The sequence below is a fragment of the Pristis pectinata genome, chromosome 8 (assembly GCF_009764475.1).
Source record: "Pristis pectinata isolate sPriPec2 chromosome 8, sPriPec2.1.pri, whole genome shotgun sequence".
NCBI classification, from domain to species: Eukaryota; Metazoa; Chordata; class Chondrichthyes; order Rhinopristiformes; family Pristidae; genus Pristis; species Pristis pectinata.
This window is the reverse complement of record NC_067412.1, coordinates 35106168-35133627: the sequence shown is the minus strand read 5'-3', so window position 1 is coordinate 35133627 and position 27460 is coordinate 35106168. Positions and strand designations below refer to the sequence as shown.

The window sequence follows — 27460 nt, the reverse complement described above, 5'->3', positions numbered from 1 at the left end:
TAAGATCGTGACCACGGCTCTCACTTTCTATTCAACAGCTGTTCCCAACGACCTTGCTCTTGTCAATTATACCTTTGGATGCAACTTGGTGCTTCTTAGATGCACCATATAACCCCCTTTTGTCATTTACTCACTTGCCTCCACCCATTCAGGAACACTCTGTCACTCTGTACTGTTTTAAACCCACTTTTGTCACTCTGTACTGTTTTAAACCCATTACTTCACTAACATTTTCCTGTTCTGTTGAAAGGTCAACAGATGTTTTCTGACAAGCCAAGTACTTCCAGCACTTGCATTGCTGCCTGATGTATGCAATTCCAAGATTTTGTTTTTATTCCACTACACACTAGTGCTCCCAGGAGACAAGTCAGCCAGCAATCATTTTTGTACCCCATTGCCTGCAAGCCTCAGAAATACCTGCTGTTGAATTGGAGCACATTACCTTGCGGAAAGGAGGCCATTCCTCCTCCCCACACTGTGGGAAACCCTCATTGTGGTCTGCATCCGTCTGGAAAATATTTGCTGTGGCTAGTTTATAAAGAGGTTTCAGCGACACCCCAGATGCATCCCAGAAACGTACTGTCCCATCTTCATGCCTGAGAGCAAAAGGGTTAATGAGTAAATATTTCCATTGGTTAATGTCCACTGACTTTCCATCCAATGAAAGATCATGCATTTGTACATTTCTTGCCTAGTTTTCTGCCCAGAATCCAACGATGCAAGTACTGCACAAAACCAATTACATACAAGTCAATAGTGTAGAAAAGCTCTTGAACGAAGGAGAAACTCATAGGGCAAGCATGCAGCTGACATTGTGCATCTTTAATAGAAGTTACCGGAGAGTAATCAGGACAACAACCCCACTGATGGAGCTCAAAATGCAAATTTGAACAAAGTCATCTAAACAGAAGAGATCAAATCTGAAATCATCTGTGCAGCACCACAAGGATCAGCTTTAAAATCAAGCCAAGAGATGATGTATAAAGTTGACAGTTCAGTCTTGTGCTGAGAGAACAAATTTATTAAAGATGCTAACTTTGAGATGCAATTTACAATGAGATGGACTATGACCTCACGATCTACCTTGTTGTGACCTTGCACCTTATTGCACTGCACTTTCTCTGTAGCTGTGACACTTTACTTGGTACTGTTATTGTTTTTACCTGTACTACCTCAATGCACTCTGTACTAACTCAATGTAATGGCACAGTGTAATGAATTGACCTGTACTGTTGGAATGCAAGACAAGTTTTTCCACTGTACCTTGGTACAAGTGACAATAATAAACCAGTACCAATTTTGAAAACAGATCCTGTGGCCACAAGATCGCCAATTTTAAAACTCAGAGTTTAGTCGGCATCCTGAGCAACAATAAGCTCTCAACAAAAATCAGTTGGCTACTGACGTGCTACTTGTGGATCTCGCAATGGCAAATGTGATTTCTCCTTCTGCCTACATCACAGCCACTATTCCTGAAGTAACCCATTCCCTAAAGCACTTTGAAGCATTCTTCCATTTATCTCCTACAGAAGTCATTGCAGCCAAGTCTAAACGTGGACTTGAGGTTCAAATTTAAACAGTAGATACACTTTAAACTGGGTCTGGATAGCTGTTTCATTAATGACAGTTCTTGCTAACCCCCCCCCATTCCATTGCTAACCCTCAAGTGACATACAAATTTGTGACAGCTGAATTTATTCATCACCATACACCAGCTGGTAAATATTCATTTCTGAAACAAACTAGATGAACTTTTTGCTCAATTGTAGGATGTAATCCAAGTACAGGAAGTTGTACAGCAGAATTGCTGATGAATGAGTGACAAGCAGCCAAAAGGTCAGAAATAGTTAATGGGTTCTTCATTACAGTAGAATCATAGATTACATTGGGACCAAAAGAAAATCAAATAGAAAAAAAAATCAGTCACGCTGTACAGCCAAGGGACAGAGCCTGTGAAACACCAGTCATCAATAAATCCAATTGGATACTGCATACAGCCTCCATGTTTACATGGGCTCTCATTTCTGATGCAGGTATGGCCATTAGGAGCAAAGTAAACTCCAGTAAGGAGTGGGGTAGAGAAAGGACAGAAACAAACAGCAGTGCTGGAAAACCAAGTTCAACATTAGGTTGTTCAAATATGAGAAGAGAATGTTAACAGCACTTTCTAATGAAATTTAAAAAAAAGATACAAACAGGCATGAAAATCTTACCCAGTTAGCAGAAGTCCATTGTGGACAGGTTCTGGAGCCAGATTTTTCCCACCATTAATTGGCCACTCCTAAACAATATAGAATGACATTAGAAATGCATTGTACAATAGAAAGCAACAAATTAACTGCAGATAAAGTGGCACTTCAAAACCATCAACTCAGCCAGTTCTCTCAATTGCTGCTAGGTGCAGGGAAAAATGTTTGGTTTATAAAGTTTTAATTAATAAAATGGATAATTATGAATAAATGATTCAAAAGAAAACAAACATTCTGCAATGCCACAGAAGAATTAAACTTGACATTTAACCACAACCAGCAGATAATAGTAATTCCTTCAAGGCTTTCTGTAATGAGTATTTCAGTGATCACTTGAAAAATTCATCAGTTTTAAAGAAAAATATGCTGGGCTGCAGCTGGACATCATGTGACCAAAATCATTCTTGGACATGAAGTTTTTAAATAGTATTGGTATTAGCAGGATAATAAAGAGCTTACACTTTTCCCAAATGATCCTGCAGCTCAGTTACTCACCACTGTTGAAAGCTGAGGGTTCTGCTGCTTCCCTGCAGAGATGATCCTCTCCCAAAGCTTGGCTGGAATGTTGGAAATGTGATAGGAACAAGTGATGGCCGAGGAATGGAGTGGCGCTAGGTATGGTGGAGTGATGGTTGGCCAGCCTGGAGTCTGCAGGTCCACTGCCACCAGCTCTTCTTCCACCAGCACTAGAAGGGCTCTGGGATTGTCATACTCTTAAAGCCAAAAACAAAGACTACCATCTGCATTTGCAAGCAATATAGAAACATGACGAGATAAGACAAAGCATGTGTAGGTTGAGTTGTATCGAATTATCCTTTACAGGCTGCCTAACTAGTAAATTAAATGCAAAATAAATTCAAATTTTCACCAGTAACCAGATTAGTCATCAAATACTACTACATAATTCCATAAATGATCACATCAAATTCCTGCAGAGAGTATAAAAGTGGAGTTTGCCATCATTTTCAATTCAGAATGCTGGATTGTTCGTACTAACCACCTCCTCTAGCCCACTTCCTTTATTCTTACTGCTCCTATTGAATTCCCACTACCCTGCCAATTCCATGTCAGTACATCACTGGCCTAGGAAAAATTCTCCACACTACAGCAAATGTTTTCCATTTAGCCAATCAATCTTTTTATTGCTTCACTGCACCATGTAGCTACACCATATATATATATATATATATATATATATATATATATATATATATATATATACACAAACACTCCTCTAGCAGATAGTCTACACAGTGTTTCATCATCCCAATTCTTTTAGATTGAAGCACAATCCATTACTAGCCTGTCAACAATTATCCCCCCACTCAATCTATAAGCCAGCGAACACCAAACTACATCCAAGAGGAGAATATTACCTTGGTCAGGGTCTATGTTATGTACTGTAAAGAAGTCAATCACACGCGAGGTGAAGTCTAGAGTAACTTGGGCCTTGCCCTGCATTATAGTAATGCAATGCCTGTCTCCATAACTGGCTCTTGGCATTCCACCATTGAAGATTATGAATGGACTCCTGGAGGGGTAAAGAGAAAAAGATGCTTACTGTTAAACAGATGAACCATCCCAAATAACAATCCACTGAAGTCTTCTTATTCTCTCTTAGACAAAAGGAACAAAGTCAAATCAAGGCAGCAGTTTCTACAGCTCATGTGCTGCCATCTGTGCTGAGCCAACCAGGGGAGGGGATGGAATGCAAGGCTTGGGGAGGTAGAGGGGCAACATGCGAAGACTGCCAATATTTGTGTAGTGACTAAGAAAACTGTTCATCTGTGGACCTTTAACAAGAAATGTTCCACCGGCCCCCAAGGAACCTCATGCATTTAAAACACTTGGGAAAGCGGCACTCATAGAACTAGATAGCAGCATGAGAATAAAAGAGAAAAGGGAAAGAACAAATATTCATTCAGCTGTTTAATGCCAGAACAATTGGTCAGTATAAGCACAAGACTTGCCAAAGAAAATATCAATGTTGGTACAGTGCCAGAGTAAGATTTGTGTTCTTTCTATTCTGCAGTCTTCAGACCAGAGGTGAAGTAGTCAGAGGAGAGAGATGAAAGTGTTCAAAAGAATTAAGCACTGTGGGAGTGCTGTTTCAAATCTAAAATATACTTGCCCTGTTTCTGATGTTCTCCAAAGAATTTTATTGATGGCTTTGCAAGGGAATGGTCCTGTAGGAGGAAAGAAATTTTATTCATGAAGATATTCTTAAACTATTAGCAATCAAGAAATAATCTGGAGGTTTGTGGCAAAGTTATTGGAGTAGAGCTCTCAAAGTTTCTCAAAATAAAGGGTTAAGAATAATGCACATGCAACATTTCACCAACTTTCAAACTCAGCACGCCCCTTCCCCCCACTCCTTCCTCTGAGAATCAGCTGGAGCAAGAGGCAAGCTTCATATCAGCTCAGACTTGTGTTAAGCTGAAGCTGACTGGAGCCCACCCACCCAAGCTAAACACAGCTGTGGGACAGAGTTCGACAATGCATTCTTTAAAAAGTTCAGGAGGCAGATTCACCAGAGGCAATAGCAAGAGTACAAGTTATTAGAATAGTGAGAAGGGAGTACTTAACCGAAGCTGAAAAAGACCAAATAGAAAAGAAGGTTTTAAAGTTGCTATTTTTGGACTAAGGAAAGAATGCAGAAAAGGCATACACAGCAAGTTCTGAGAAACAAGCATAGTAAACAGCACCATTACAAGGGTACAAGAGGTTAGTTGCATGGGGGAGGAGAGGCACAAATTTATTGAACCAGAAAATATAGGAAGCAATTACTCAAACTGGCAGAAATAACATGCTTTCTTTGAAAAAAAAATATGTTGAATATTTAATCCACTGGGAACAGTGCAGAGAATGAAGTGTGTGGTTGAAGTTTATAGAGTGTGCCAATACTTCAAACCCGCCTGGGAAAGATGAAGGAAATGCCATGGTCCTCCTGAGACTTTTATCTCATAAGCCACGTGGTTCAATTTTGAAGACAGGCACTTTTTAGTATCAAGGTCCACCCAAAAGCACTCAGCCACTAAAAACACGTGTGCAGTCTCTTACTTGTGAACTGAATCTTGATTCCATGCCATTATGCTTTCTGCTCATGCAGCTGCATTGAACTACAAGGGGTGGAGGCATTTCCCAACTCATAACCAAATGAGAATGCCAGAAATTGAGAAAAGCCTCTCAGTATTTCTTTTAGGATATTAGCAAGGTCAGTGTCAAGGGCTGTAGGTTTAATGGCAAGGATCCCTACAGAAAAAGCAGTGAGGATTATGGGAAGTTAGGTGAAATGGAAAGCAAAGGACAGTTAGGCTTTCTAGTTGTGCAGCCCAGGATGCTTTCCTTTGCTGTTCCCCATTTCAAACAATTTACTTTCTCAAAATATTTTGCATCATCTATAGACTGCAGCTTCATTTAACCACAAACTCTGGATACCGTAAACAAAGCAGAAACTGAAGTGGATGGGAATCAGATTTTCACCCCACAGAGGAGAGCAAGTCACAATGCTTTCATGAAGCAATTTTGCCTTGTTACTGTTTTCTCGCTACCCCTGTAGCTCCCAACATCGAAGCACACAGCTACCCATAACGAAGAAAATCACTTTTCCATTCCTGGAGACTGCAGAACAAGTTGCAAAAAAAAAACACATCCATAGCTTCATTACCTCCCACATGCAGCCCCAATGAAAATCAGTTTGCACAATGTTATTCTTGTAATGGTGCAAGACCTCAATGCAAGTGTTAGTCAAGTGCAGAAGAGCTATACAGAGTTCTATGGTTTCCAATCTTAGGCAGATAAAACATACACAATTTAAGCAAATTAAGTTTCTCTCATCCTAAAAATAAAAGTTTCTATAAAGTGCGAAATGTAATTCCACAGTTGCTCTCACCATATGGAATAGAAGAGGTGATAGGCTGGTTCTTGGACTTTGCATTGTTCACTGGCCAAACCATGTAGCTTCCGTCACTGTGGGAACTCACAAATGTCTTGCTGCTTCGCTCCCAGCTCAGGCTTTCAAGCTGCTGCAGGACAAAAATCCTCAGTCACCATATGGAAGCACTCATTGTACCAAATTGTCTTGTCTTATTATACCACTTTAATAAACCAATATTGGGGAATGGTTTAGTAAATGTATTATGCAAAGGGAGCCTATTCAACCCCGTGCTTGCTCCATGCCCTGCCAAAGTGGCTCACTTCATCTATATTACAGAGCACAACTGGATTCACTAGTGGGGAATTGGACTATAAGGAGGGTCTTTGGCATTTTGTTTAGAAGTTTGGATATTACTGGGCCTACTAAGGCAAAGGCACTGCTTAGAAGCATGTTCAAATACTTTTGCTGTTAAGTTACTGGACTTAACAAGGAGCCAGAGTTCTGGATCAATGGAACCAGAGATTATGCAGCTACTATTGTGGGATTCTGACCAGAGTCAGACCAATGGAACACAAATACAGGCCCTTCAACCCAACAAGTCCATGCTGACCTCACCGTCCTCCTAGCTGGACCCAAATTTCCTGCATATGGCCCATATCCCTCCAGACCCCTCCCTTCCATGTACAGTGGCATGTAAAAGTTTGGGCACCCCTGGTCAAATTCTCTGTTACTGTGAATAGCTAAGCGAGTAAATGATGACCTGATTTCCAAAAGGCATAAAGTTAAAGATGACACATTTCTTTAATATTTTAAGCAAGATTACTTTTTTTTTATTTCCATCTTTTACAGTTTCAAAGTAACAAAAAAGGAAAAGGGCCCGAAGCAAAAGTTTGGGCACCCTGCATGGTCAGTACTTAGTAACACCCCCTTTGCCAAGTATCACAGCTTGTAAATGGTTTCTGTAGCCAGCTAAGAGTCTTTCAATTCTTGTTTAGGGGATTTTCACCCATTCTTCCTTGCAAAAGGCTTCTAGTTCTGTGAGATCCTTCAACCGTCTTGCATGCACTGCCCTTTTGAGGTCTATCCACAGATTTTCAATGATGTTTAGGTTGGGGGACTGTGAGGGCCATGGCAAAACCTTCAGCTTGTGCCTCTTGAGGTAGTCCATTGTGGATTTTGAGGTGTTTAGGATCGTTATCCTGTTGTAGAAGCCATCCTCTCTTCATCTTCAGCTTTTTTTTTTAAAAACAGTGTGATGTTTGCTTCCAGAATTTGCTGGTATTTAACTGAATTCATTCTTCCCTCTACCAGTGAAATGTTCCCCGTGCCACTGGCTGCAACACAAGCCCAAATCATGATCGATCCACCCCCGTACTTAACAGTTGGAGAGGTGTTCTTTTCATGAAATTCTGCACCTTTTTTTCTCCAAACATACCTTTGCTCATTGTAGCCAAAAAGTTCTATTTTAACTTCATTCCACAGGACTTGTTTCCAAAATGCATCAGGCGTGTTTAGATGTTCCTTTGCAAACTTCTGATGCTGAATTTTGTGGTGAGGACACAGGGAAGGTTTTCTTCTGATGACTCTTCCATGAAGGTCATATTTGTGCAGGTGTCGCTGCACAGTAGAACAGTGCACCACCACTCCAGAGTCTGCTAAATCTTCCTGAAGGTCTTTTGCAGTCAAACGGGGGTTTTGATTTAACTTTCTAGCAATCCTACGAGCAGTTCTCTCGGAAAGTTGTCTTGGTCTTCCAGACCTCAATTTGACCTCCTCCGTTCTTGTTAACTGCCATTTCTTAATTACATATGAACTGAGGAACAGCTACCTGAAAACGCTTTGCTATCTTCTTATAGCCTTCTCCTGCTTTGTGGGCATCATTTATTTTAATTTTCAGAGTGCTAGGCAGCTGCTTAGAGGAGCCCATGGCTGCTGATTGTTGGGACAAGGTTTGAGGAGTCAGGGTATTTATAAAGCTTTGAAATTTGCATCACCTGGCCTTTCCTAACAATGACTGTGAACGAGCCATAGCCCTAACAAGCTAATGAAGGTCCTGAGACCTTGGTAAAAGTTATCTGCCCAAACCTTTGCATGATGCTCCTTTCTTTTTCTCACTCTAAAATTGTACAAAACAAAAATAATACATTAATCTTGCTTAAAATGTCAAAAGGAATATTTCATCTTTAACTTTATGACTTTTGGAGATCAGTTCATCTTCTACTCACTTAACTATTCACAGTAACAGAAATTTTCACCAGGGGTTCCTAAACTTTTGCATGCCACTGTACCTATCCAAGTGCTTCTTAAATAATACCATTGTACCTGCCTCAACCACTTCCTCTGGCAGCTCATTCCATATACTCACCAACCTCTGGTGAAAAAGTTGCCCCTCAGGTCCCTTTTAAATCTTTCCCCTCTCACCCTAACCTGGGGAAAGGACAGTTACCATCCACCTTAATCTAAGCCACTCAATTTTAAGGTCATTCTCCTACATTCCAAAGAATAAAGACAGAGCCTGGCCAACCTCTCCCTATAGCTCAGGCCCTCTTGTCCTAGCAATATCCACAAATCTTTCCTACACTCTTTCCAGTTTAACCATGTCTTTCCTATAACAGGGTGACCAAAACTGTACTCCAAGTGCAGCCTCACCAGTGACTTGTACAACTGCAACAATGTTCCAATTCCTTTACTCAATGCTCTGACTGAAGTGCCTTTTTCACCACCATCTACCTGTGACACCACCTTCAATGAACTATGCACTTGTACTCCTAGGTCCCCCGTTCCATTACACTCCCTAGTGCCCTACCATTCACAGTACAAGTCCTACGCTAGTTTGACTTTCCAAAATGCATTACCTCACACTTAACTGTATTGAAATCTATTTGCCACTCCTCAGTCCACCTCCCCAACCGATTAAGATCCCCTTGTAATCTATGATAACCTTCTTCACTATCAACAACATCTCCTAATTTTGGGTCATCTACAAACTTGCTGATCAAGCCTTGTGCATTCACATCCAAATCACTGATACAAATAACAAGGGTTCCAACACTGACCTCTGTGGCACACCACTAGTCACCGGTCTCCATTCCAAGAAACAACCTTCAACCACTGCCCTCGCTTCCTACCTCCGAGCCAAATATTGAATCCACCTAACTAGCTCTCCCGGTCCATGGGACCCAACCTTCCAGACCAGCTTGCCATGCAGGACCTTGCCGAAGGCCTGCTAAAGTCCAAAAAGACAACATCCATTGGCCTATCCTCATCTACCTTTTTGGTTACCTCTTCAAAGAACTGTAAAAAGATTTGTCAAACACAAATTCCCATGCACAAAGTCATGCTGACTCCTCCTAATCAGACTGTCTATCCAAATGCTGGTAGATCCAGTCCTTCAGAATACCCTCAAGTAACTTCCCCACCACTGATGTCAAGCTGGCTGACCTGCAGATCTTTGGCTTGTCCTTGCTACCCTTCTTAACAATAGAGTGAGATTAGCCACTTTCCAATCTTTGGGAACTTCACCAGTGCCAACGATGAAGCAAATCTCTCTGCAAGGGCCTCCACAATTTCTTCCCACAAAGTCAGAGGATGTACTCAGATAAGATATCTTTAGTCACATGTACTTCGAACCACACAGTGAAATGCATCTTTTGCGTAGTGTTCCAGGGCAGCCTGCAAGTGTAACCACGCTTCCAGCACCAACATAGCATGCCCACAACTTCCTAACCCGTACGTCTTTGGAATGTGGGAGGAAACCGGAGCACCCGGAGGAAACTCACGTAGACATGGGGCTCCGTGGATTTATCACCTTAATGCACTGCAAGGCTACAAATACCTCCTCCCTGGTAATATGATTGTTCTTCAACACATCTCTACTTGTTTCCCCTCACCTCGAGCAACCATGATTTTCTCCTCAGTAAACATAGAGGAGAAATACTCATTTCCTGCAGCTCAAGACATAAGCAGCCCTGCTGATCCCTAAGGGGATCTACCCTTCCTAGCCATCCTTTACTCTTAATATATCAATAGAACCTCTTGGGATGTTCCTTAACCTTGCCCGCCAAATCTATCTCATACCCTCTTTGCCTCCCTGATTTAAGAGTATTCTTAATCTTTGTACAGTCATCAAGGGATTCACTTGTCCCCAACCTCCTAAACCCAATGTATGCTTCCTTCTTTTTCTTGACCAGAGCCCCAATATCTCTCATTAGCCAGGGTTCCCCTTCACCCTAAAAGGAACATGCAGCCCCTGAACCTTGATATCTCACTCCAAAGCCTCCCACTTGCCATTTGTTCCTTTCCCTTCAAACAGGCTCTCCCAATTGACCTCTGACAGATCCTGTCCAATTCCCTCAAAATTAGCCCTGCTCCAGTTTAGGACCCTAACCTGTGGGCCTGTCCTATCCTTTTTCTCCCTTTCCATCACTACCTTAAAACTAATAGAATTATAGTCACTCAAGCCAAAGTGCTCCTTGACTGCCACTCCAATTACTTGCCCTGCCTCATTCCCCAAGAGGACAAGTGGGGCCCTATACACACACACACACACACACACACACACACAGACTCAGGAAACTTTCCTGGACACATTTCACAAATTCCACCCATCCAGGACATTAACACTCTGGGTGGCCCAGTCAATACGGGAGAAATTAAGATCTCCCACTAATACAATCCTATTATTCTTACAACTATGAGCAATTTGTCTACACACCTGCTCCTCAAGTTCCCACTGACTACTGGGGGGTCCATAATACAGCCCCACTAGAGTGACCCTCCCCTTCTTGTTCCTAAGTTCTACCCATATGGCCTTACTGGATGATCCTCCAAGGATGTCATCGCTAAACACTGCTGTTACATCCTCCTTTATCAAAAAGGCAACACCTCCTATCCTCGCTTACCTGTACCTGTGTCACACCTGCAGCATCTGCATCCTGGAACATTGAGCTGCCAGTCCTGCCCTTCTCTCAGCCAGGTTTCTGTTATGGCTATAACATCCCAGCCCCCAGAGCTAATCCACGCTCAGAGTTCATCCGCCTTGTTTGTTAATCCTCGTGAATTGAAATAAATGCAGTTTAACCAGGTATTCCTTCCCCTCCCTTTACTGTGCCCCTGGCTATCCTGATTACTAAACTTGCTCTCCCTGGCTACTGCTTTATTCCCACGTCTTGTTGCTTCTCAGAGTCTCCACCACCCTCCCCCCACCCATCTAGTTTAAATCCGCCGATGTAGCACCAGCAAATTTCCCTGCAGGGATATTGGTCCTTCTCTGGTTAAGTGCAACCCATCCCTCTTATACAGGTCGCCTCTACCTCAGAAGAGATCCCAATGGTCCAAGAACCTGAACCCCTACCCCTGCACCAGCTCCTCAGCCACAAATTCATCTGGCCTATCTTTCTATTTTTCACTTGCACGTGGCACCAGTAGTAATCTGGAGATCACTACCCTAGAGGTCCTGCTTCTTAACTTCTTATCCAACTCTCTATACTCATTCTGCAGGACCTCATCCCTTGTTCTACCCACATCGTTTGTACGAACACATACAGCGACCTCTGGCTGTCCGCCCCTCCCCCTTGGGAATGTTCTGCACCCGCTCAGAAACATCCCTGACCCTGGCGGTAAAACACCATCCTGGTGACTCTTCTGCAGCTACAGAATCTTCTGTCTGTCCCCCTATCGAGTCTATCACTATAGTCCTGTCTGACTGCACCCTTTCCCTCAACCTCACAGTGCCGGACACCTGACTGCTGCTGCTAGTCCCTTGCAGAATTTTAAATCTATTAAAACTGGAATTTAAAATACTAGTCTCAGTAACAGTAACCTAGAAGTCACTTAATTGGTTCACTAATGCAGCAGAACCCTTACTGCAGCTCCAGATCCACCAATGTAATTGGCTCTGAACTGGCTCAGGGGTAACTAGAGGTAATAAATGTTGGCATTACTAGTGTTAATCACAACCCATGAACAAATTAAAGAAAGTGACCGAGTAGATCAGGTGCAGGAGAGTGTGGCACAGTACAAAGGAGGAGTTTAGACCAATTATAGGAGTTCAGTACAACAACATTAATTTAGAATGAAGCAGACTTCTGAAAGCAGAGGAGCAAACTAGCCAAGTGAGGTGCAGTAGGCCAAACATTTCTTTAGAGCATAGGGAAAATATAGTTCTACTAATGTCATAGATACTATGACATTATGGTGGGTTGCTGACAGTGTTTATGGATGGAAAGATTGCCACCTCTGAACCAATTCTGATGTTTGATCGTGGTGGAAGGAGAGGTAATGGAGAAACCTACTGTGCTTCTGGGGATGGGAGGGAGTAAATTTAGTGTAGGAAATGAAACAGACACTGTTGACCACCATGTCAACCAAAGTGAGGGGCAATCCAAACCACTATCTTGGAAAGTGATATTGTTGGAACAAATGCAAGAGATGTAGAAATACAAGAATCAAATCCTTACAGGAAGCAAGTTGGTGGTGTAGTTAAAAAGGTAGTTGAGAGTGTCAGTGGATATTCCTATAAACTGTATTTGAGAAGTTGAGGGAAGAAAACAAAAAACAGATGGGAGATTTTGAGAAAGTGGAATTTGGAAACAAATTATAAAGAATTCTCTCATTTCAGGTCAAGAGTAGGAAATAACAACATTACAGTAATTGATGTATGGAGGAGAAAATAAGGGGCAAAGGAGTGACTGTGACAAGGAATGCCCTGAGGAGCAAGTTGTAGAGATTTAGGAAAGGAAATCCAGAGTTTAGGACCTGAATGGCCTAAAGCTTAGTCAGCAACAAGACACAGCTGAATAACAAAGGGTTATATTCCCAGTGGTGGTTAAGAGATGAGAGGAAAAATCCTAGCAGGATTCCTACCTTACTAAAACTTAACCAGAAGCTTTGAACATGAAAACAGCAACTTCAAATTTAGGGTGCTACTGGATTTAGAGAAATGGGTGAACTAGACTCGCATGGGTTAAACTTAAGGAAAAATGACATTGCAGATGGTTCTTGGCCAAATCACTGCCACGTTATATTATAAACTCCATTACTAGTGAAAACAGCTGACAGCGAGCTTAATTACAACAGTGAATTTCACAATCAGGTATCATGTAAAAATTCTTGGTGCTGCTATCCCTCCAGGTACCTGGTTGCTTAGAAACAGATTCTCTACTTGTCGGGTGCTCTGCCCCCACAGGAGCACCAGGCCTCTGCTGTAGCCAATAAGTATCCTGTCTGGATCAGCTGGATGTTCCTGGAGAGATTCAACTGGTCCCAGAGCTTTTCCACATTTGTAATCATCTGGAACACTAAAAAGCAAGATCAGGAAATTATAACCATTCCTCAAAAGGAACAAGGTAACTCAGCCAGAACCAGACCTGTACAAACAGTCTGCTTCAGCAATGGTACTTCAATTTCAAGTAAAGCTTACATTTGAATGTAGAAGCTTTTCTACACTTGACTTGCACCTCAATATAGGCTCCTGCTGGAGCAAACATTGCTTGGAGATAAGCCTGCTGCTCCAAGGACACAGTATAGATGAAACAGACTGCAATACCCTCCTGCAATAGAATACCATTTACCCTGTACCACCCAGTGTACATTTGGTTATAAAACAGTGAAACCTTAAAGTGAGCCATTAAAAGTGGTTCTATAGTTAAGTTAGTTAAATTTCACATGAAATCACCTGCTAAATCATGTTAACACTTTTACCAGTTTCTTGGTGAATTTTTGCATTCCCCGCCCCCCCCCCCCCCCCCCCCCCCCCCCCCAATGCATTCAGATAAAATTTCCTTCCTGAACTTAGGAGTTGCAATATATCAGCGTAACACATGAAAAATCCTAGCAGGATTCCTACCTTACTAAAACTTAACCAGGCAATGAATCAAAACATCTTAGGAAACAGCGAAACACACAGACTTGAAGTTGCCAGTATGATAAGGCCTTAATTCACAAACAGTGTTGCAATTTAAGCATCAACCACACTCTTGAATGTTTAGTGTTTATTGCAGTGCACCAGATGTGATAAAACTTTTAAGGGTTACACTTTATGGCTTAATTTCTGTCAAATGAAGAGGCTTGGACAGGAAGTTGTACTATTCAGCACAAGGTGATAGCAAACATAAGTTATTTGAGCAAGCAGGTTAAATTTAAGACCAAGTCTTCAGTGCAAATAACCCTACAGGAAGGATCAGGAGCTATCTGCATGAACAAGGCTACTTGATTACAAATGATTAAGTGGCTGGAAAAAGTGGAAAAGGCTTAGAATGCCCTGTGTAATTATTTCACAATTGAAGCAGGCACAGGATAATTACAACTGTGCCCCCAAAATATGGTGAAATACTGGTTGTTACACATCTGTCACTGGTAGTGGGAACAATGCTCTGTGTATTACAATCATTAAATACGAAACATTGACATATTATAAAGCAAAGGACTCATCATTTATCCTTTTGAATATTTGTAATAATTTGCCAAGTTAACCACATACTCAATACTGAAGCACTTTGCCAGCTTCCTCCAGGGATTTCAATGGAAGTGGTTACTTTCCCACCAGGAGACAAAGCTTCTTTTTATCTCACTAATGAGAAAAACACAAATTACAACTAACTGAAGAGGGCCTTACACGACAGGGTCTAATGAGGGTACCATTTGAAATACAAGACCGAATATAGTCGCTGATCCTTTGAAATTTTTCTTAAGTAATAAAGTGTTCTTACACATTTTTAGCTACGCAACGGACTACAGTCAATGGCATTGTGTAGATAATTTGTCCTGGGGAGTTGCTTTACTGTACCTACATAGTTGACAAGCTTTCAGACCTGCCATTTTTAGCAAATAGGCCTGATTAAGACATCACTCAGTCATAATGCATAGTTGGAGTTCTATTATGCTTATTCTGATCATTTAGTAGAACTAGCCAACTCCAATTCTTTTAGACTTTTAAAGCTTTTCCCCTGCCATATGGAGAAGACCAGTTTATCCATTCTCTAACACCCCTTATCCCTGGTTCCATTCCAGTAAATGTCTACAGGCCGTGCCAGGGCTTGGAATCCTGCCTAAACTGTGGTGTTCCAAAGTGTAAACATTACTACATTACCTTGAATAATATCAAGAATTCCATACAGCTTTTTTTTTTAAAGAAAAAGAAACAGCTTTCTCAACTTGCCCTACCACCTTCATAGATTTCAATACATACGCACCCAGGTCTCTTCCTGCACCTTCAAAAATAGTTCTAACAACAAGGCATTGCAGTCCCTTGCCACAAATATAACTGACCTGCTAGGTATATTCAGCAATTTGAACCTTTCTTTCAGATTTTCAATATCTGCAGTGTTTCACTCATGCTGTAATTGTGCCATTTTGTCTTGAATCATCTTCTTTTCATACTACTTTGGATTGAACCTCATTTTTCACGTATCTGGTCCTTTGTCTAGGTCTTCCAAGGTCTGGTTCTACCTTCCGTGTTCACTACATTTAAGTTTTGTATCAACTACAAACTTTGAACTCTATCTACCCAAGTCCAAGTATCTGCTACTTTCTTTTTCTTCCATAAGGGTAAATCCACACAAAGTACAAGCCCTATTAGCCACAAAGGATATGCAAGTGAACAATAATTGCAGCATCGGGGCAGATTTCCACTCAATGGTTTCCACCAACTCAATGGTTTCCACCAACTCAATGGTTTCCACCAACTCAATGGTTTCCACCAACTCAATGGTTTCCACCAACTCAATGGTTTCCACCAAAGAGGAAGAGCTTCCAAATCACAGATCACTGACTTAGTACCAAAGGATCCAGTTTAAGATGGGACCAGCACCTCCTTCCCACTCCAGCCAGACAAATGCATCCAAATCAAAGAGAATCAAAGTTAGAATTAGAAAGGTAGAAAGAAGTTTGGACATGGACTAATTCCAGAAGATGGTAGATTAGTCCAGCACAGGTCATTGGACATTGATTAGTACCAGAATCACTCAACACATTCAGATTTATGTTGCAGGTCTGCAGTCAATATAGAACCACAACCAAAACTACACAAGTCTGCCTGTACAATCTGTAGGGAAGGTAGCTGGCTGACTGACAATAACAAACGTGTCAGAAGGGATGGTTTGCACGTCTGCATCAAAAAGATGGCATGAAACACAACACATCCAAGGTCACATTTGCTAGAATCATGCTGGGTTACACTAACTTGGTAGGGAGATGGAAACAGGAGTGAGGCAAGTTGCACAGGGAAGGCAAAGGAATAAAGGTTGGGAAAAAAGGAAAAACACTTCTTCAGTGCCCACTCTCAGCACAAGGACATGTAAAAGTATGGTTACATGCATATCAATCTTAAAAAGGTAGGAATAGCAGCTCAATATTTCTGGTCACATCATTTTCAATTGGGGGGCGGGGGGGGTGGTGGTGGAGGTTGAGGATCTCAAAGTTAAAATGGGAATAGTGGTAATGCAACAGTCAAGCTAGAGGACTCCTAATCCACAGGCCTGGCCTGACTAGTGGCCAGAGCTTGAATTGCACCAAGGCAACTGTGGAAATTAAATTCAGTAAATTGGAATTTTAAAAAAGTGCAGTTACAGCAATCCAAAAGTTTTGTAGTCAAAACCCATCTGGGTCCTTTCAGGGAGGACATCTTATCCAGTCTAGCCTACATGAGACTCCAGACACACAAAAGTTTAGTTGACTTAAATATCCTCTGAAATGGACCAGTGAGGTACACTTTCAGGTACTACTAGGGATGGGCAATAAATGCTGGCCTTGCCAGCAATGCCCACTTCCTGAGAGAGATAAAAAATAAAAGGAACCAAGTATTGCCACGAGGGATGCTATGCCACAAGGATCAACAAATGAGGCCATAGGGTTGAACCAAGGAACCAAAGGAAAAAATCATGTACATGGGTGCATTTTATTTGGCAGCCAAAAGTACTAGATAGAAGAGCAAACTTATATGGAAATTTGTGAGAACTGCCAAAATTAATAGTGCAGTAACAATCTAATTCAACCACTAATAGTAACTGAGCTAGAAATATTGTAAGAGCATGTGTAGTGTGGAATTATCAAAAACATCCAATAGAACTTCTCCAGAGTCAGTATGCAAGAAATCCAACAACACAGGGCAATTCTCAATTCTGGAACCGATTTTACTACCCAGCCACAGTCCTGGAAACTAACCAGTGGAAGAGCATTTTTGTGATCATTATATTTAGCATCAATCACAACAAAATGGGGTGGAAAAAGCCAAAGTGAAATTTCTCAGATTTGATATCATATATTTTATTAGGCAGACATATGATTTAGTAAAAGTGGACCAGAATTGGTTACGATGATAAATCAATATCAGGAAGTGGGACGCTGTTAGAGAAATAGTCAGCCATAGACCAAATTATGTTCCACCTTTTTCACGACAAGGACTCCCAAAGCTAGATCTACCCAACCCACCCACCTTCAAGTTTCAAACTGCAAATGAATACACAAGACAAGAAGTATACTAAATTATGATAGTTTAGTAAACTGGAAAGGGTGAGAAAAAGTTTAGGAGGATGTTAGCAGAACTGGAGGGTTTGAGTTATAAGGAGAGGCTGGACAGACTAGGACTATTTCCCTGGAGCATAGGAGGCTGAGGGGTGACCTTAAAGGGGTTTTTAAATCATGAGGTGATTAGATAAGGTGAATAGCCACACTTTTCCCTAGGGTAGGGAAGCCCAAAACCTGAGGGCATAGGTTTCAAGTGAGGGGAAAGATTTAAAAAGGACCTGAGGGGGCAACATTTTCCACACACAGGTGGTCTGTACATGGAACCAGCTGCCAAAAGAAGTGGCAGAGGCAGGTACAATTACAATATTTAAAAAAGACATTTGGACAGGTACATAGATAGGAAAAGTTTAGAGTGATATGGGCCAAACATGGGCAAATGGGACTAACTCAGTTAGGCAACTTGGTTGGCATGGACAAGTTGGGCCAAAAGGCCTGTTTTCCATGCTGTATAGCTCTGACTCAAAGGAAATTAGGAAAACAAAGGCAGCACATAAAAATATTGCCAAGTGAAATCAACAAATAAATATGGTGCAAGAGGATAACAAAATAAAATAATAGGCATAGGGCCCAAAGACAAAAATAGTATGGGGACAGAATGACATCCACTGATCAAGTGAACAAAAAAAGTACAAAATGGAAATCCATCTGGGGAAGAAGGCATTAGAGAACAAAAAAAAGGTATAATACATCGTAAGAAACTAAACAGAGCAAAGGCACAACAATTGCCCTAAGGTAGCAGGTCAAGTAGACAAGGTAGTTAATGGAGCACACTGAATCTTTTACTGACGAAGGCAGAATATGAAAAGTCTAACAGAACTACATAAAAGACTTATTAATCCACAGACACATCTACACAGGTATAAAACTTAAACCTGACCCAGAGTACTTGTAATATTTTCCATATCCAACATGAAGGAAGTTGCAGAAAAGCAGGAAAAGAGTTGCTATGCTGCACGTACATTGCTATTGATCCAAAACCTACTAGCAAAGCAAGGGCACAATGATCAATTGTCCACAGATATTTGAGAGTTAAAAATGTACACACTTTCCAAGGCTAATTGTCGGGCAATTACTCTTGCTTTTGCAAGAAGAATTTTAAAAGTACAGTTTAAAAGTAATGCCCAAAACATTACAAAAAAAAATCAAACACAACACTACACTGGTGTACAAGGATATGCAAAACACTCACACTTCAGGTCACAATTACAAACAGGCTTCAGAACAAAATCTGCAACACAAATTTAAACCATTGACTGACTTCTCTTGCCCAATCCCACACAAGAAACCAGTTCCCAGCTCACTCAAAACTCTTAAGTATAGGCAATGTTAATTGAACTATGCTGGATTGTAGAGAAAATGGGATACAAGTTTCCTAGAGACCAAACTTTTTCCAGTGTTAGTTAGAAGGGAGGAGGGGGAAAAGGAATCAGCCCAATGTTCAACTTTCTACTATGTTACAATTTAAATAATCTCAGAGTAAATACTTACCCTTGCAAGACCTCATCCTGAAGGAGAGTTCTGTCATCCAACAGCTGCATTGAGGGTAAATCCAGGAAGTACACACCTCCACCTTCTGTTCCCAAACATGCCAACTTGGAGCAAGACCTCAACATGATCACAGTAATTCTGGTAATGCTGGGAGGCACACTGTATTAGAAAATAATGACATTTTAGCATGCTAATCATCTGTAGATAGCAAACCACAACTCACTAGTTTTTCAGCATATTAGAAAAATCTTGGGGGAGTTCTCATCTACTACAGAAAAATTAGAACACTGGGATAGGGATTAACAGCAATCAATGCAAATTGGAAATCATCTTCCCTTAACCACCTCAGGGTAGATCTCACCTGGCCGGTGAAATCACTGTAAAGATGCAATAAATACAAACTGTTGTAGATTTCCATCAACTGCAGTTCCTTCACTTCTCTGCACTAATAGCATGCTATTCAACCATGTGTAAGGGGTACAAACACCCTTATCCACCACCATACACTGTGCTTTGCAGCAGGGATCACTATTATGCTAAAATAGATACATTTCCCTTCTACCATTCCGCAAGTAAAAAGTTTATCTCTAAGATCCTAGCCAATATACCAACTTGAGTCTTGCACCTAGTTCTGATGGTTATTCACTCAAACTACAAGGTTAATATTACACATTGGTCAGTTAACCACTCAAGCTACCAGAGCCAAAAAGAGGCAAGAGAACAAGTCTAGTAACTAAAGCCTAGCCATTTCTGCAGACTTCCATCCCATTATATATTGCAGTTCTAGCACTGCTTCCAAAGTTTAGCAGAATCCTCTGGATTCAAGACCAAAAAAAAAGACATGGGAAGAGAGAAAAGTTGGGGGAAGAGACAATCTAGCCAGCATAGCTAATTATGAAAATGTCTGTGGGATGTGAATGTTCTTTAATAATGACATTTGGAAATTGGACAGTTGAAGCTAAAAATTACACTGCAACATCCAGGAAGAAAAATATAACTTGCAAGGAAAGATGACCTAATAAAAAGAAATAAAACTCTACAGTTCAGTGTAAGCATCATAGGAACAGAAGCCAAAAAATATACTGGCAGGGAAAAAAAATCCTACTTAAAGGATCTGCTACCACAAGGCTATCAATGAAAGTTGACCACTCTCAACTTACACCAGCCATCAGACAATAAAGCCAATCACCATAATCATTAACCCAGCTCTCTTTACCAGCAACCACTACAATGTTACACCCTTTACTTCTTCAGTATTAAGTTAGCCTGTGCTCTCCCTTACTGTATTTAATACAAGTCTGTTCAAATAATACATTGCATTCAAAGTTACGAATTAACTCTTCCCAGATTCTTCAACAGATGTGGTCACCATCTTACAAATACCTCCAGGTTGTTCAGGAAAATCATGTCCAGCAGACACTAGCCTCTAGTTATTTTTTCCACTCATAGCAGATTTCCACTTTTTACTGAAGCTGCACTCACCCAGACAAATGCAGCAATTTCCACCACATCCCCCAACTTGTGTTTCATGCATGGTAGAAAGGCTTTAAGGAGTCAGGAGGCAAGTTATTTGCTGCAGGATACATAGTTCTTGACCTACTATTATAGTCACAAAAAAATATGGCCATAATTTTGTCAATTACTTGCCAATTATCAGTTTTTGACTGTTACACAGCTCTTACAATCTGCAGGCATTAGTTACTTCATTTTTGAAGAGTTGTAAATAGAATTGAACACTGTACATTTAGAGAACACCCCCACTTCTCATTGGGCCCAGGACACTGCCCTTAGAGAAACTCCCACAATATGTCCATTGGCTGACCTCAACTCCTCTTGTGCTAGTTCCCCGTAACCCTCAATAACCATGATCACCATCTTCATAGAATCATAGAACAGTACAGCACAATACAGGCCCTTTGGCCCACAATGTTGTGCCGACCTTTAACCCTCGCCTAAGACTATCTAACCCCTTCCTCCCACATATCCCTTTATTTTAAATTCCTCCATATGCTTATCTAGCAATCTCTTGAATGTGACTAATGTACCTGCCTCCATCACCGCCCCAGGCAGCGCATTCCATGCCCCAACCACTCTTTGGGTGAAAAACCTCCCTCTGATATCTCCCTTGAACTTCCCACCCATTACCTTAAAGCCATGCCCTCTTGTATTGAGCATTGGTGCCCTGGGAAAGAGGCGCTGACTGTCCACTATCTATTCCTCTTAACATTTTGTATACCTCCTCTCATCCTCCTTCCCTCCAATGAGTAAAGCCCTAAGTTCCCTTAGTCTCTCCTCATAATCCATACTCTCCGATCCAGGCAGCATCCTGGTAAATCTCCTCTGCACCCTTTCCAACGTTTCCACATCCTTCCCACAATGAGATGACCAGAACTGGACACAGTACTCCAAGTGTGGTCTAACCAGAGTTTTGTAGAGCTGCATCATTACCTCACGGTTCTTAAATTCGATCCCATGACTTATGAAAGCTAACATCCCATCAGCTTTCTTAACTACCCTATCCACCTGTGAGGCAACTTTCAAGGATCTGTGGATATGAACTCCCAGATCACTCTGCTCTTCCACACTACCCAGAATCCTGCCATTAACTTTGTACTCTGCCTTGGAGTTTGTCCTTCCAAAGCGTGCCACCTCACACTTCTCCGGATTGAACTCCATCTGCTATTTTTCAGCCCAGCTCTGCATCCTATCAATGTCCCTCTGCAATCTTCGACAGTCCTCCACACTATCTTCCTTTGTTTGAGGTACAACTCTAGTCAATAGAGGGTTTTTCCATCAATTGTCAATGGCTTCAGTTTAATTTCTGAATGTCACACTTGGTCAAATGATGTCTTCATGCCTTACCCTATCCCTGGAATTCAGCTCTTTGATTCAGGTTTGGATCAGGGCTTGCATGAGAATTGAAGATAAATGGTCCTAGCAACACCCAAATCAGACAGCAGATAAAAGTGCCAATTAATAGTGGAGCTAGTGACGTCTATAATCACTTTTGTTGATAACAGAGCACACTGATGGGTTTGGTTAATTAGCCAGATTGGATTTTCCTTACTTTATGGACAGTGCATACCTGGAATAATTTCCATGTATGGGTAATGGCCAATATTGTAATTTTATTAGACTAACTTAGTCAGAAGCACATTTAATTCTGAAATGCAAATTTCTAGCACTACAGGCAGGAGGTTGTCTGATTGCACAGCCTTCATTGTACCCAGTGCTCTTAGTTGTTTATTGACAACACACAGAATGAATTGAACTGGTCTGAAGACTACAGTTTCACACAGTGTGAAAAAGTAAAAATATTGCATCACTGAATTCTTCATGAAAGATTTCAGCAGCCAGTTTCCAATTGAAAGCAGCTCATTGCACACCAGGTTCTGTTAAAAAGCAGTGCTGGTATTTGAAGTTATAAAATGTGATGTTTAGTGCACTGATGCTGATTAGCAGATGGGTCGGGAACGGGCAAGGGAAATTAGATTCATGGCAATAACCAACATTCAGTAACAGCCAAACAAGCTCAGTATTTATGCAGAGTTTGACTAACAGTTGGAAAACTACAGTGGAGGCAAGGGACTTACTAGATTTGAGACAAATCAAGTGGCAAATGGATACAGCATCCAAAGAGCGCACTTGGCTGAAATATTTAACTACTATCTGTGCTGCAACTAAAGCAGCAATGAATCTCAATCTACTAGTATAAACCCAGTGTTGTTTGGAGGATAAACAAAGTGAAAGTATGGATGCCAAAGACTTTCATTGAACAGACTCCCACTGGGCTGGGAATCCAAATGTAAACAGATTAAAGTGCCATCATCCATAATCACCTGTGTTTTGATTACTTTCCAAATTGCATCAGTACATTACCCTTCAACTCAAAGACAAACAGTAACATTATTAGCAATAACTTCATTGGGACATTGATAAGAGAAAAATTGAAAAGACTGCTTATTACTTAATTTTAACAAGTTTCACACATTGTAGAGAAACCTGAGGCAGCCAATGTCATGGCCCATACCTGGAACTCCAAATTGCATGTTCCTCACTTGGAATCTGCCAAAGAAACCTCTTGCAAGTCCTCACCATCCAGACTACTTCTGATAACTTATAAAAGTTTGCCATTTTCCCCTGCTCCCTTCCAAATCTTTGTGTCCAAAGCCCACAATTCCAACACCAGAAACCCTTTCTGTCAATGTCACAGACCTACTTTGGCCACGTTATCCCATTATTCGTGTCTCCTCTTCGCATTGCTCCCACCACCACCTTCAATGCCCTCCCCTCTCAGAACAATGGGCACAAGTTCTCAAGACAAAGCTAAAATATGTTTAAGTGTAGAATTAAAAACCCGGATTATAGCTTCAAACAGCCATACTTATTTGCCTTCGCCATACAAACAGCAATCTGCTCATCTTTCCCTTCTGCCTCATCACTTACATTACCAAAATAAAAGATTAGGTTTTTGTACTTAGCGCCATCGAATCCTGGCCGCCCAGGAAGTCTGAAAGTTCGAACTTCATCCAGGAAAGAATAGCTGTTCTTTTGATTAATCTCCCACAGGTGAATGGTATTATCATCTAGTAGAGACAGTAGACGGCCCTGGGAAAGGGAAAAATACAAAACATGGTGAATTACAAAAGAAAAAATAGCTAACTTGCTGGAAATATGAAACAACAAAGATGCTGGAAATACTCAGATCAAGCAGAATCTGTGGAGAAAGAAACCAAACAAATATTTCAGAACAATGATCCTTCTTCAGAATTGGGAAAAATTTAGAAGACTCGTGTTTAAAATGCACAGAAGGAGGAGAGATTATTGGACATAAACAGGAATTTTGTGATAGGGTGGAGACCAAGAGAAGACTGATGACATAGATTGGTGTTGGACCTGCTGGGTTTTCCCCACCATTCTCCTGCATCTCAGTTTCACTAGGATTCTTCCCCCCTCAATTTACACTTTCAGATAGATTAGCTGCCATTAATTTCAGCATCCTCTCCTAATCAATGCCAATCAGCATCAACCATCATCTCCAGCCCATCACAGACATTGCCTTTGTTCTCTCCATCCTTCGCCCTTTTCTGCAAATTTAAGCATGCTTATCTTCTAATTTTTCCCAGTTCCAAAAGGGTTGTCAATTTGAAATGCTAATTGTGTTTCTCTTAGTAGATGGTGCCCAACTTGCTGAGTATTTCCATTAATTACTTTTATTTCAATTACAGAGACAGGGACCTGACTGAAGTTTTTATAGGTGCAGCAATAGAACTGTGCCTTTTAGCCAGATTCTCTCTAACTTGGATGCCTCACCTTGTGCATCCGTCCCATTTCTGATTAGAAAATGTAAATACAGTCTGATAGGAAGGAACAGTGAATTTTGTTTGCTAACGTGCTTACAAGCACAGCACTGAACAAGTTAATGGGGGGAGGGGGGGGAGTTAACTGTGGAAGTGACCCAGCACATGAGCCCCACTGAACATGTCAGCCCATAAGTGAGCAGAGGATTAATGTTGCTCTTAAAACTTTTTGTTATTAATATGACAGTTCATTCACTTCCCAATGACACATTTTCTGTCTTGTGTGAGAGAACAATGAAACTCAGGAGTTTGAATCTAGCCAAATCTAGGAGTTCCTCCAGGAAATGAACAACTGAAATCATACTTACAGTCCCTCAAGTTTATCAGTAACATTGGCCAGATGCAGTTGTTTACACTGATTGTTTTGTCCTACTACCACACATTGCATTAATAGTATGCCATTATTTAAATTAAACCTATGGCTGCATTATATTCTGCTTCACTGTCATGAACCTGTCTCAATGATGACCACCTTCCAAGATCAGAAGATATTATAGATTAGAAAAGCCATTTGGTATAACACTAGTTCATCTGCCTGGGAAGATCTTAGGGTTCCACTTCACTGGATGATTGAGGGTCATCTCTATTCCTCTTGCTAAATGTTTTTATTCCATGCATAAAATGTAGTTAAGCAACATTCATCCAAACTTGAACAGAAATATCCCAGCTTTCATTTTTGTACTTACTTGACTATATTATATGCGCTTAATACCACAGCTTGGATGCCTCCTCAAATGGCCAAAAAACCCTACCTTGCAGTCATTCCTCACAACTTGGGAAGGAATGCAAATGTTTTTCTCTCCCACAGCCTTGGCCCCAGTAACTGAATAACATCCTTATGTCTTGATTAAAAATGGGTACAGTAAACATGTGGTCTGATTAGAACTTGACAATTTGTTCTTGACCTATTCTGACATAGTATTGAACTACAAACAAAAACAATGTTATTTTGTCAATTGCTTCTCTGTATTGGTCTTTAAAGGCACCAGGTAGGCATTGGCTTCGCCTTTAGCTCTTTTTACATTATCTGGGAGCAAGTGTTACTTGTTTCTTCATAAACTGTCAGAATTTTTTTCCCATATCTCAGATATTTTGGTAGTGATTTGTGAATTCCTCAAGGGCAAATTACCATTGCCCAAATCAGAACTGCCATAACACAGGCAAGAGGCTGGTTGCCTCTACAACCTGAACACCCCTCATGGTACTTTCTCTCCAAATCCCTCTAAATAATAGAGCAAACCTCTTTACAAAACCATTTCCCTTGATGTTCCTCTCTTTGCACAATGTTGAATATTGGCATACCTGTCCAGGTAGAAAGTGCATCTGTGTCACTGTGCCAGTTTCTTTGTGCAGCCCTGTAAACTCCACGCCCGGAACTCCATAGCTTAAAATCAAACATTAAGGAATAAACGCATGTAAAGTTACCATAATTAAATGGAATTTGTGCTCAAAACAGTCCTGCTCCTCTGCATTCAGCTCTCTTAAGCACTCCAGAGCACCAATGCATTGCAATGAAGGTAACCCATCTTACTGCCCATCAGGTGCTACAGTAGTAGCATGGATTGACCAGCATTGTTCCACTTAACCACCAGTGAATTCCCAATTACTCTTTTCCTTTAGCACCTCATTTCGGTCCCTATATTTTAAAAGATATCTCTCTGCCATTTATTTCTTAAGAAAAAAGCTTCAAAAGCAATCGCTTCCATGCAACCAAGTCCTTTGACAGCATAGTGGTGCAGCTGATCAAGCAAGTACCTCACAGCTCCAACAATCCAATTTCAAACAATCTGCTGGAGGTAATCAACAGGTCGAGCAGCATCTGAGGGTGGGTGAAAAGCATTGGCACTGTTTTGGGTCGAAACTGTCCATCAGGTTCTGACTTGAAACATCACCAATTCCTCCCTCCACTCGCCCACCCCACCACAGATGCTGCTCAACCTGCCGAGTTTCTCCAGCAACAGCAAGTCAGGCAACATCTATAGATGGAAATGAACAGTTGACATTTTGGGCCAAGATCTTTCATTGGGACTGGAAAGAAAGAGGGCAGATGCCAGAATAAAAGGATTGGGGGAGGGGGTTAAAAGAGCACGAGCTGGTGGGTGATAGGCAAGTCCAGTTGAGAGGGGGAAGGTAGGTAGGTAGGTAGGTGGGTGGGTGGGTGGCGGAGGGGGGGGGGGGGTTGCAGAGTAGGAATGATGGGAGAAGCTGGGAGGTGATAGGTGGAAGAGGCAAAGGGCTGAACAAGATGGAATCTGATAGGAGAGGACAATGGACCATAAAATAAAGGGAAGGAGAACCAGAGAGAGGAAGGTGGGTGATAGGCAGGTCATGAAGGTGGAGGGGAAAGAAGGGGAGAAGGGGCCAGAGGGGATTGGTTACCGGAAGTTAGAGAAATTGATGCCGATGCTGTCAGGTTGGAGACTACCAAGACGGAATATGAGGTGTTGTTCCTCTAATCTGCGTTTAGCCTCAACTTGGCAGTAGAGGCGGGTGTGGACAGACAATTCAGTGTGGGAATGGGAAGTGGGATTAAAATGGCTGGCCACCAGGAGATCCTGGCTGTTACGGAGGGCGAAGCGAAGGTGCTTGACGAAGCAATCCCCCAATCTGCGTTGGGTCTCACCGATGCATCCGATGCAGCAGCCTCTGCAACACATGACACCAATGGATTCACATGCAAAGGACTACCTCATATGGAAGGACTGTTTAGGGCCCTGAATGGTGGTGAGGGAGGTGGTGTAGGGGCAGGTGTAATACTTGGCATGGTTACAGGGATAAGTGCCTGGAGGGGCATCGGTGGGGAGGGACAAGCGGACATGGGAGTTGCAGAGAGTGATCCCTGTGGAAAGTGGGGGGGGGGGGGGGGGGGGGGAGGGCAGGGAAGATGTGGCTGGTGGCAAAATCCCATTGGAGATGGCAGAAGTTGTGGAGAATGATATGTTAGATGCGGAGGCTTGTGGGGT

The 27460-nt window shown here is 41.6% G+C and overlaps 1 protein-coding gene across 4 annotated transcripts in view; it reads right to left on the bottom strand.

Annotated features, from left to right (window-relative positions):
• The window catches only part of llgl1 (LLGL scribble cell polarity complex component 1), a 93399-nt gene that overhangs the window by 24553 nt on the left and 41386 nt on the right, over positions 1 to 27460 (bottom strand). For all 4 annotated transcript variants that reach the window (XM_052021184.1, XM_052021185.1, XM_052021187.1 and 1 more), the window contains exons 3-12: positions 25800 to 25881; positions 23615 to 23745; positions 19138 to 19296; positions 13262 to 13424; positions 6142 to 6274; positions 4381 to 4435; positions 3626 to 3780; positions 2745 to 2962; positions 2214 to 2281; positions 443 to 596 (exon numbers count right to left, since the gene is read on the bottom strand). In XM_052021184.1, coding sequence (XP_051877144.1) covers positions 443 to 596; positions 2214 to 2281; positions 2745 to 2962; positions 3626 to 3780; positions 4381 to 4435; positions 6142 to 6274; positions 13262 to 13424; positions 19138 to 19296; positions 23615 to 23745; positions 25800 to 25881 — 1318 coding nt within the window. The remainder of the gene's footprint in view (positions 1 to 442; positions 597 to 2213; positions 2282 to 2744; positions 2963 to 3625; positions 3781 to 4380; positions 4436 to 6141; positions 6275 to 13261; positions 13425 to 19137; positions 19297 to 23614; positions 23746 to 25799; positions 25882 to 27460) is intronic.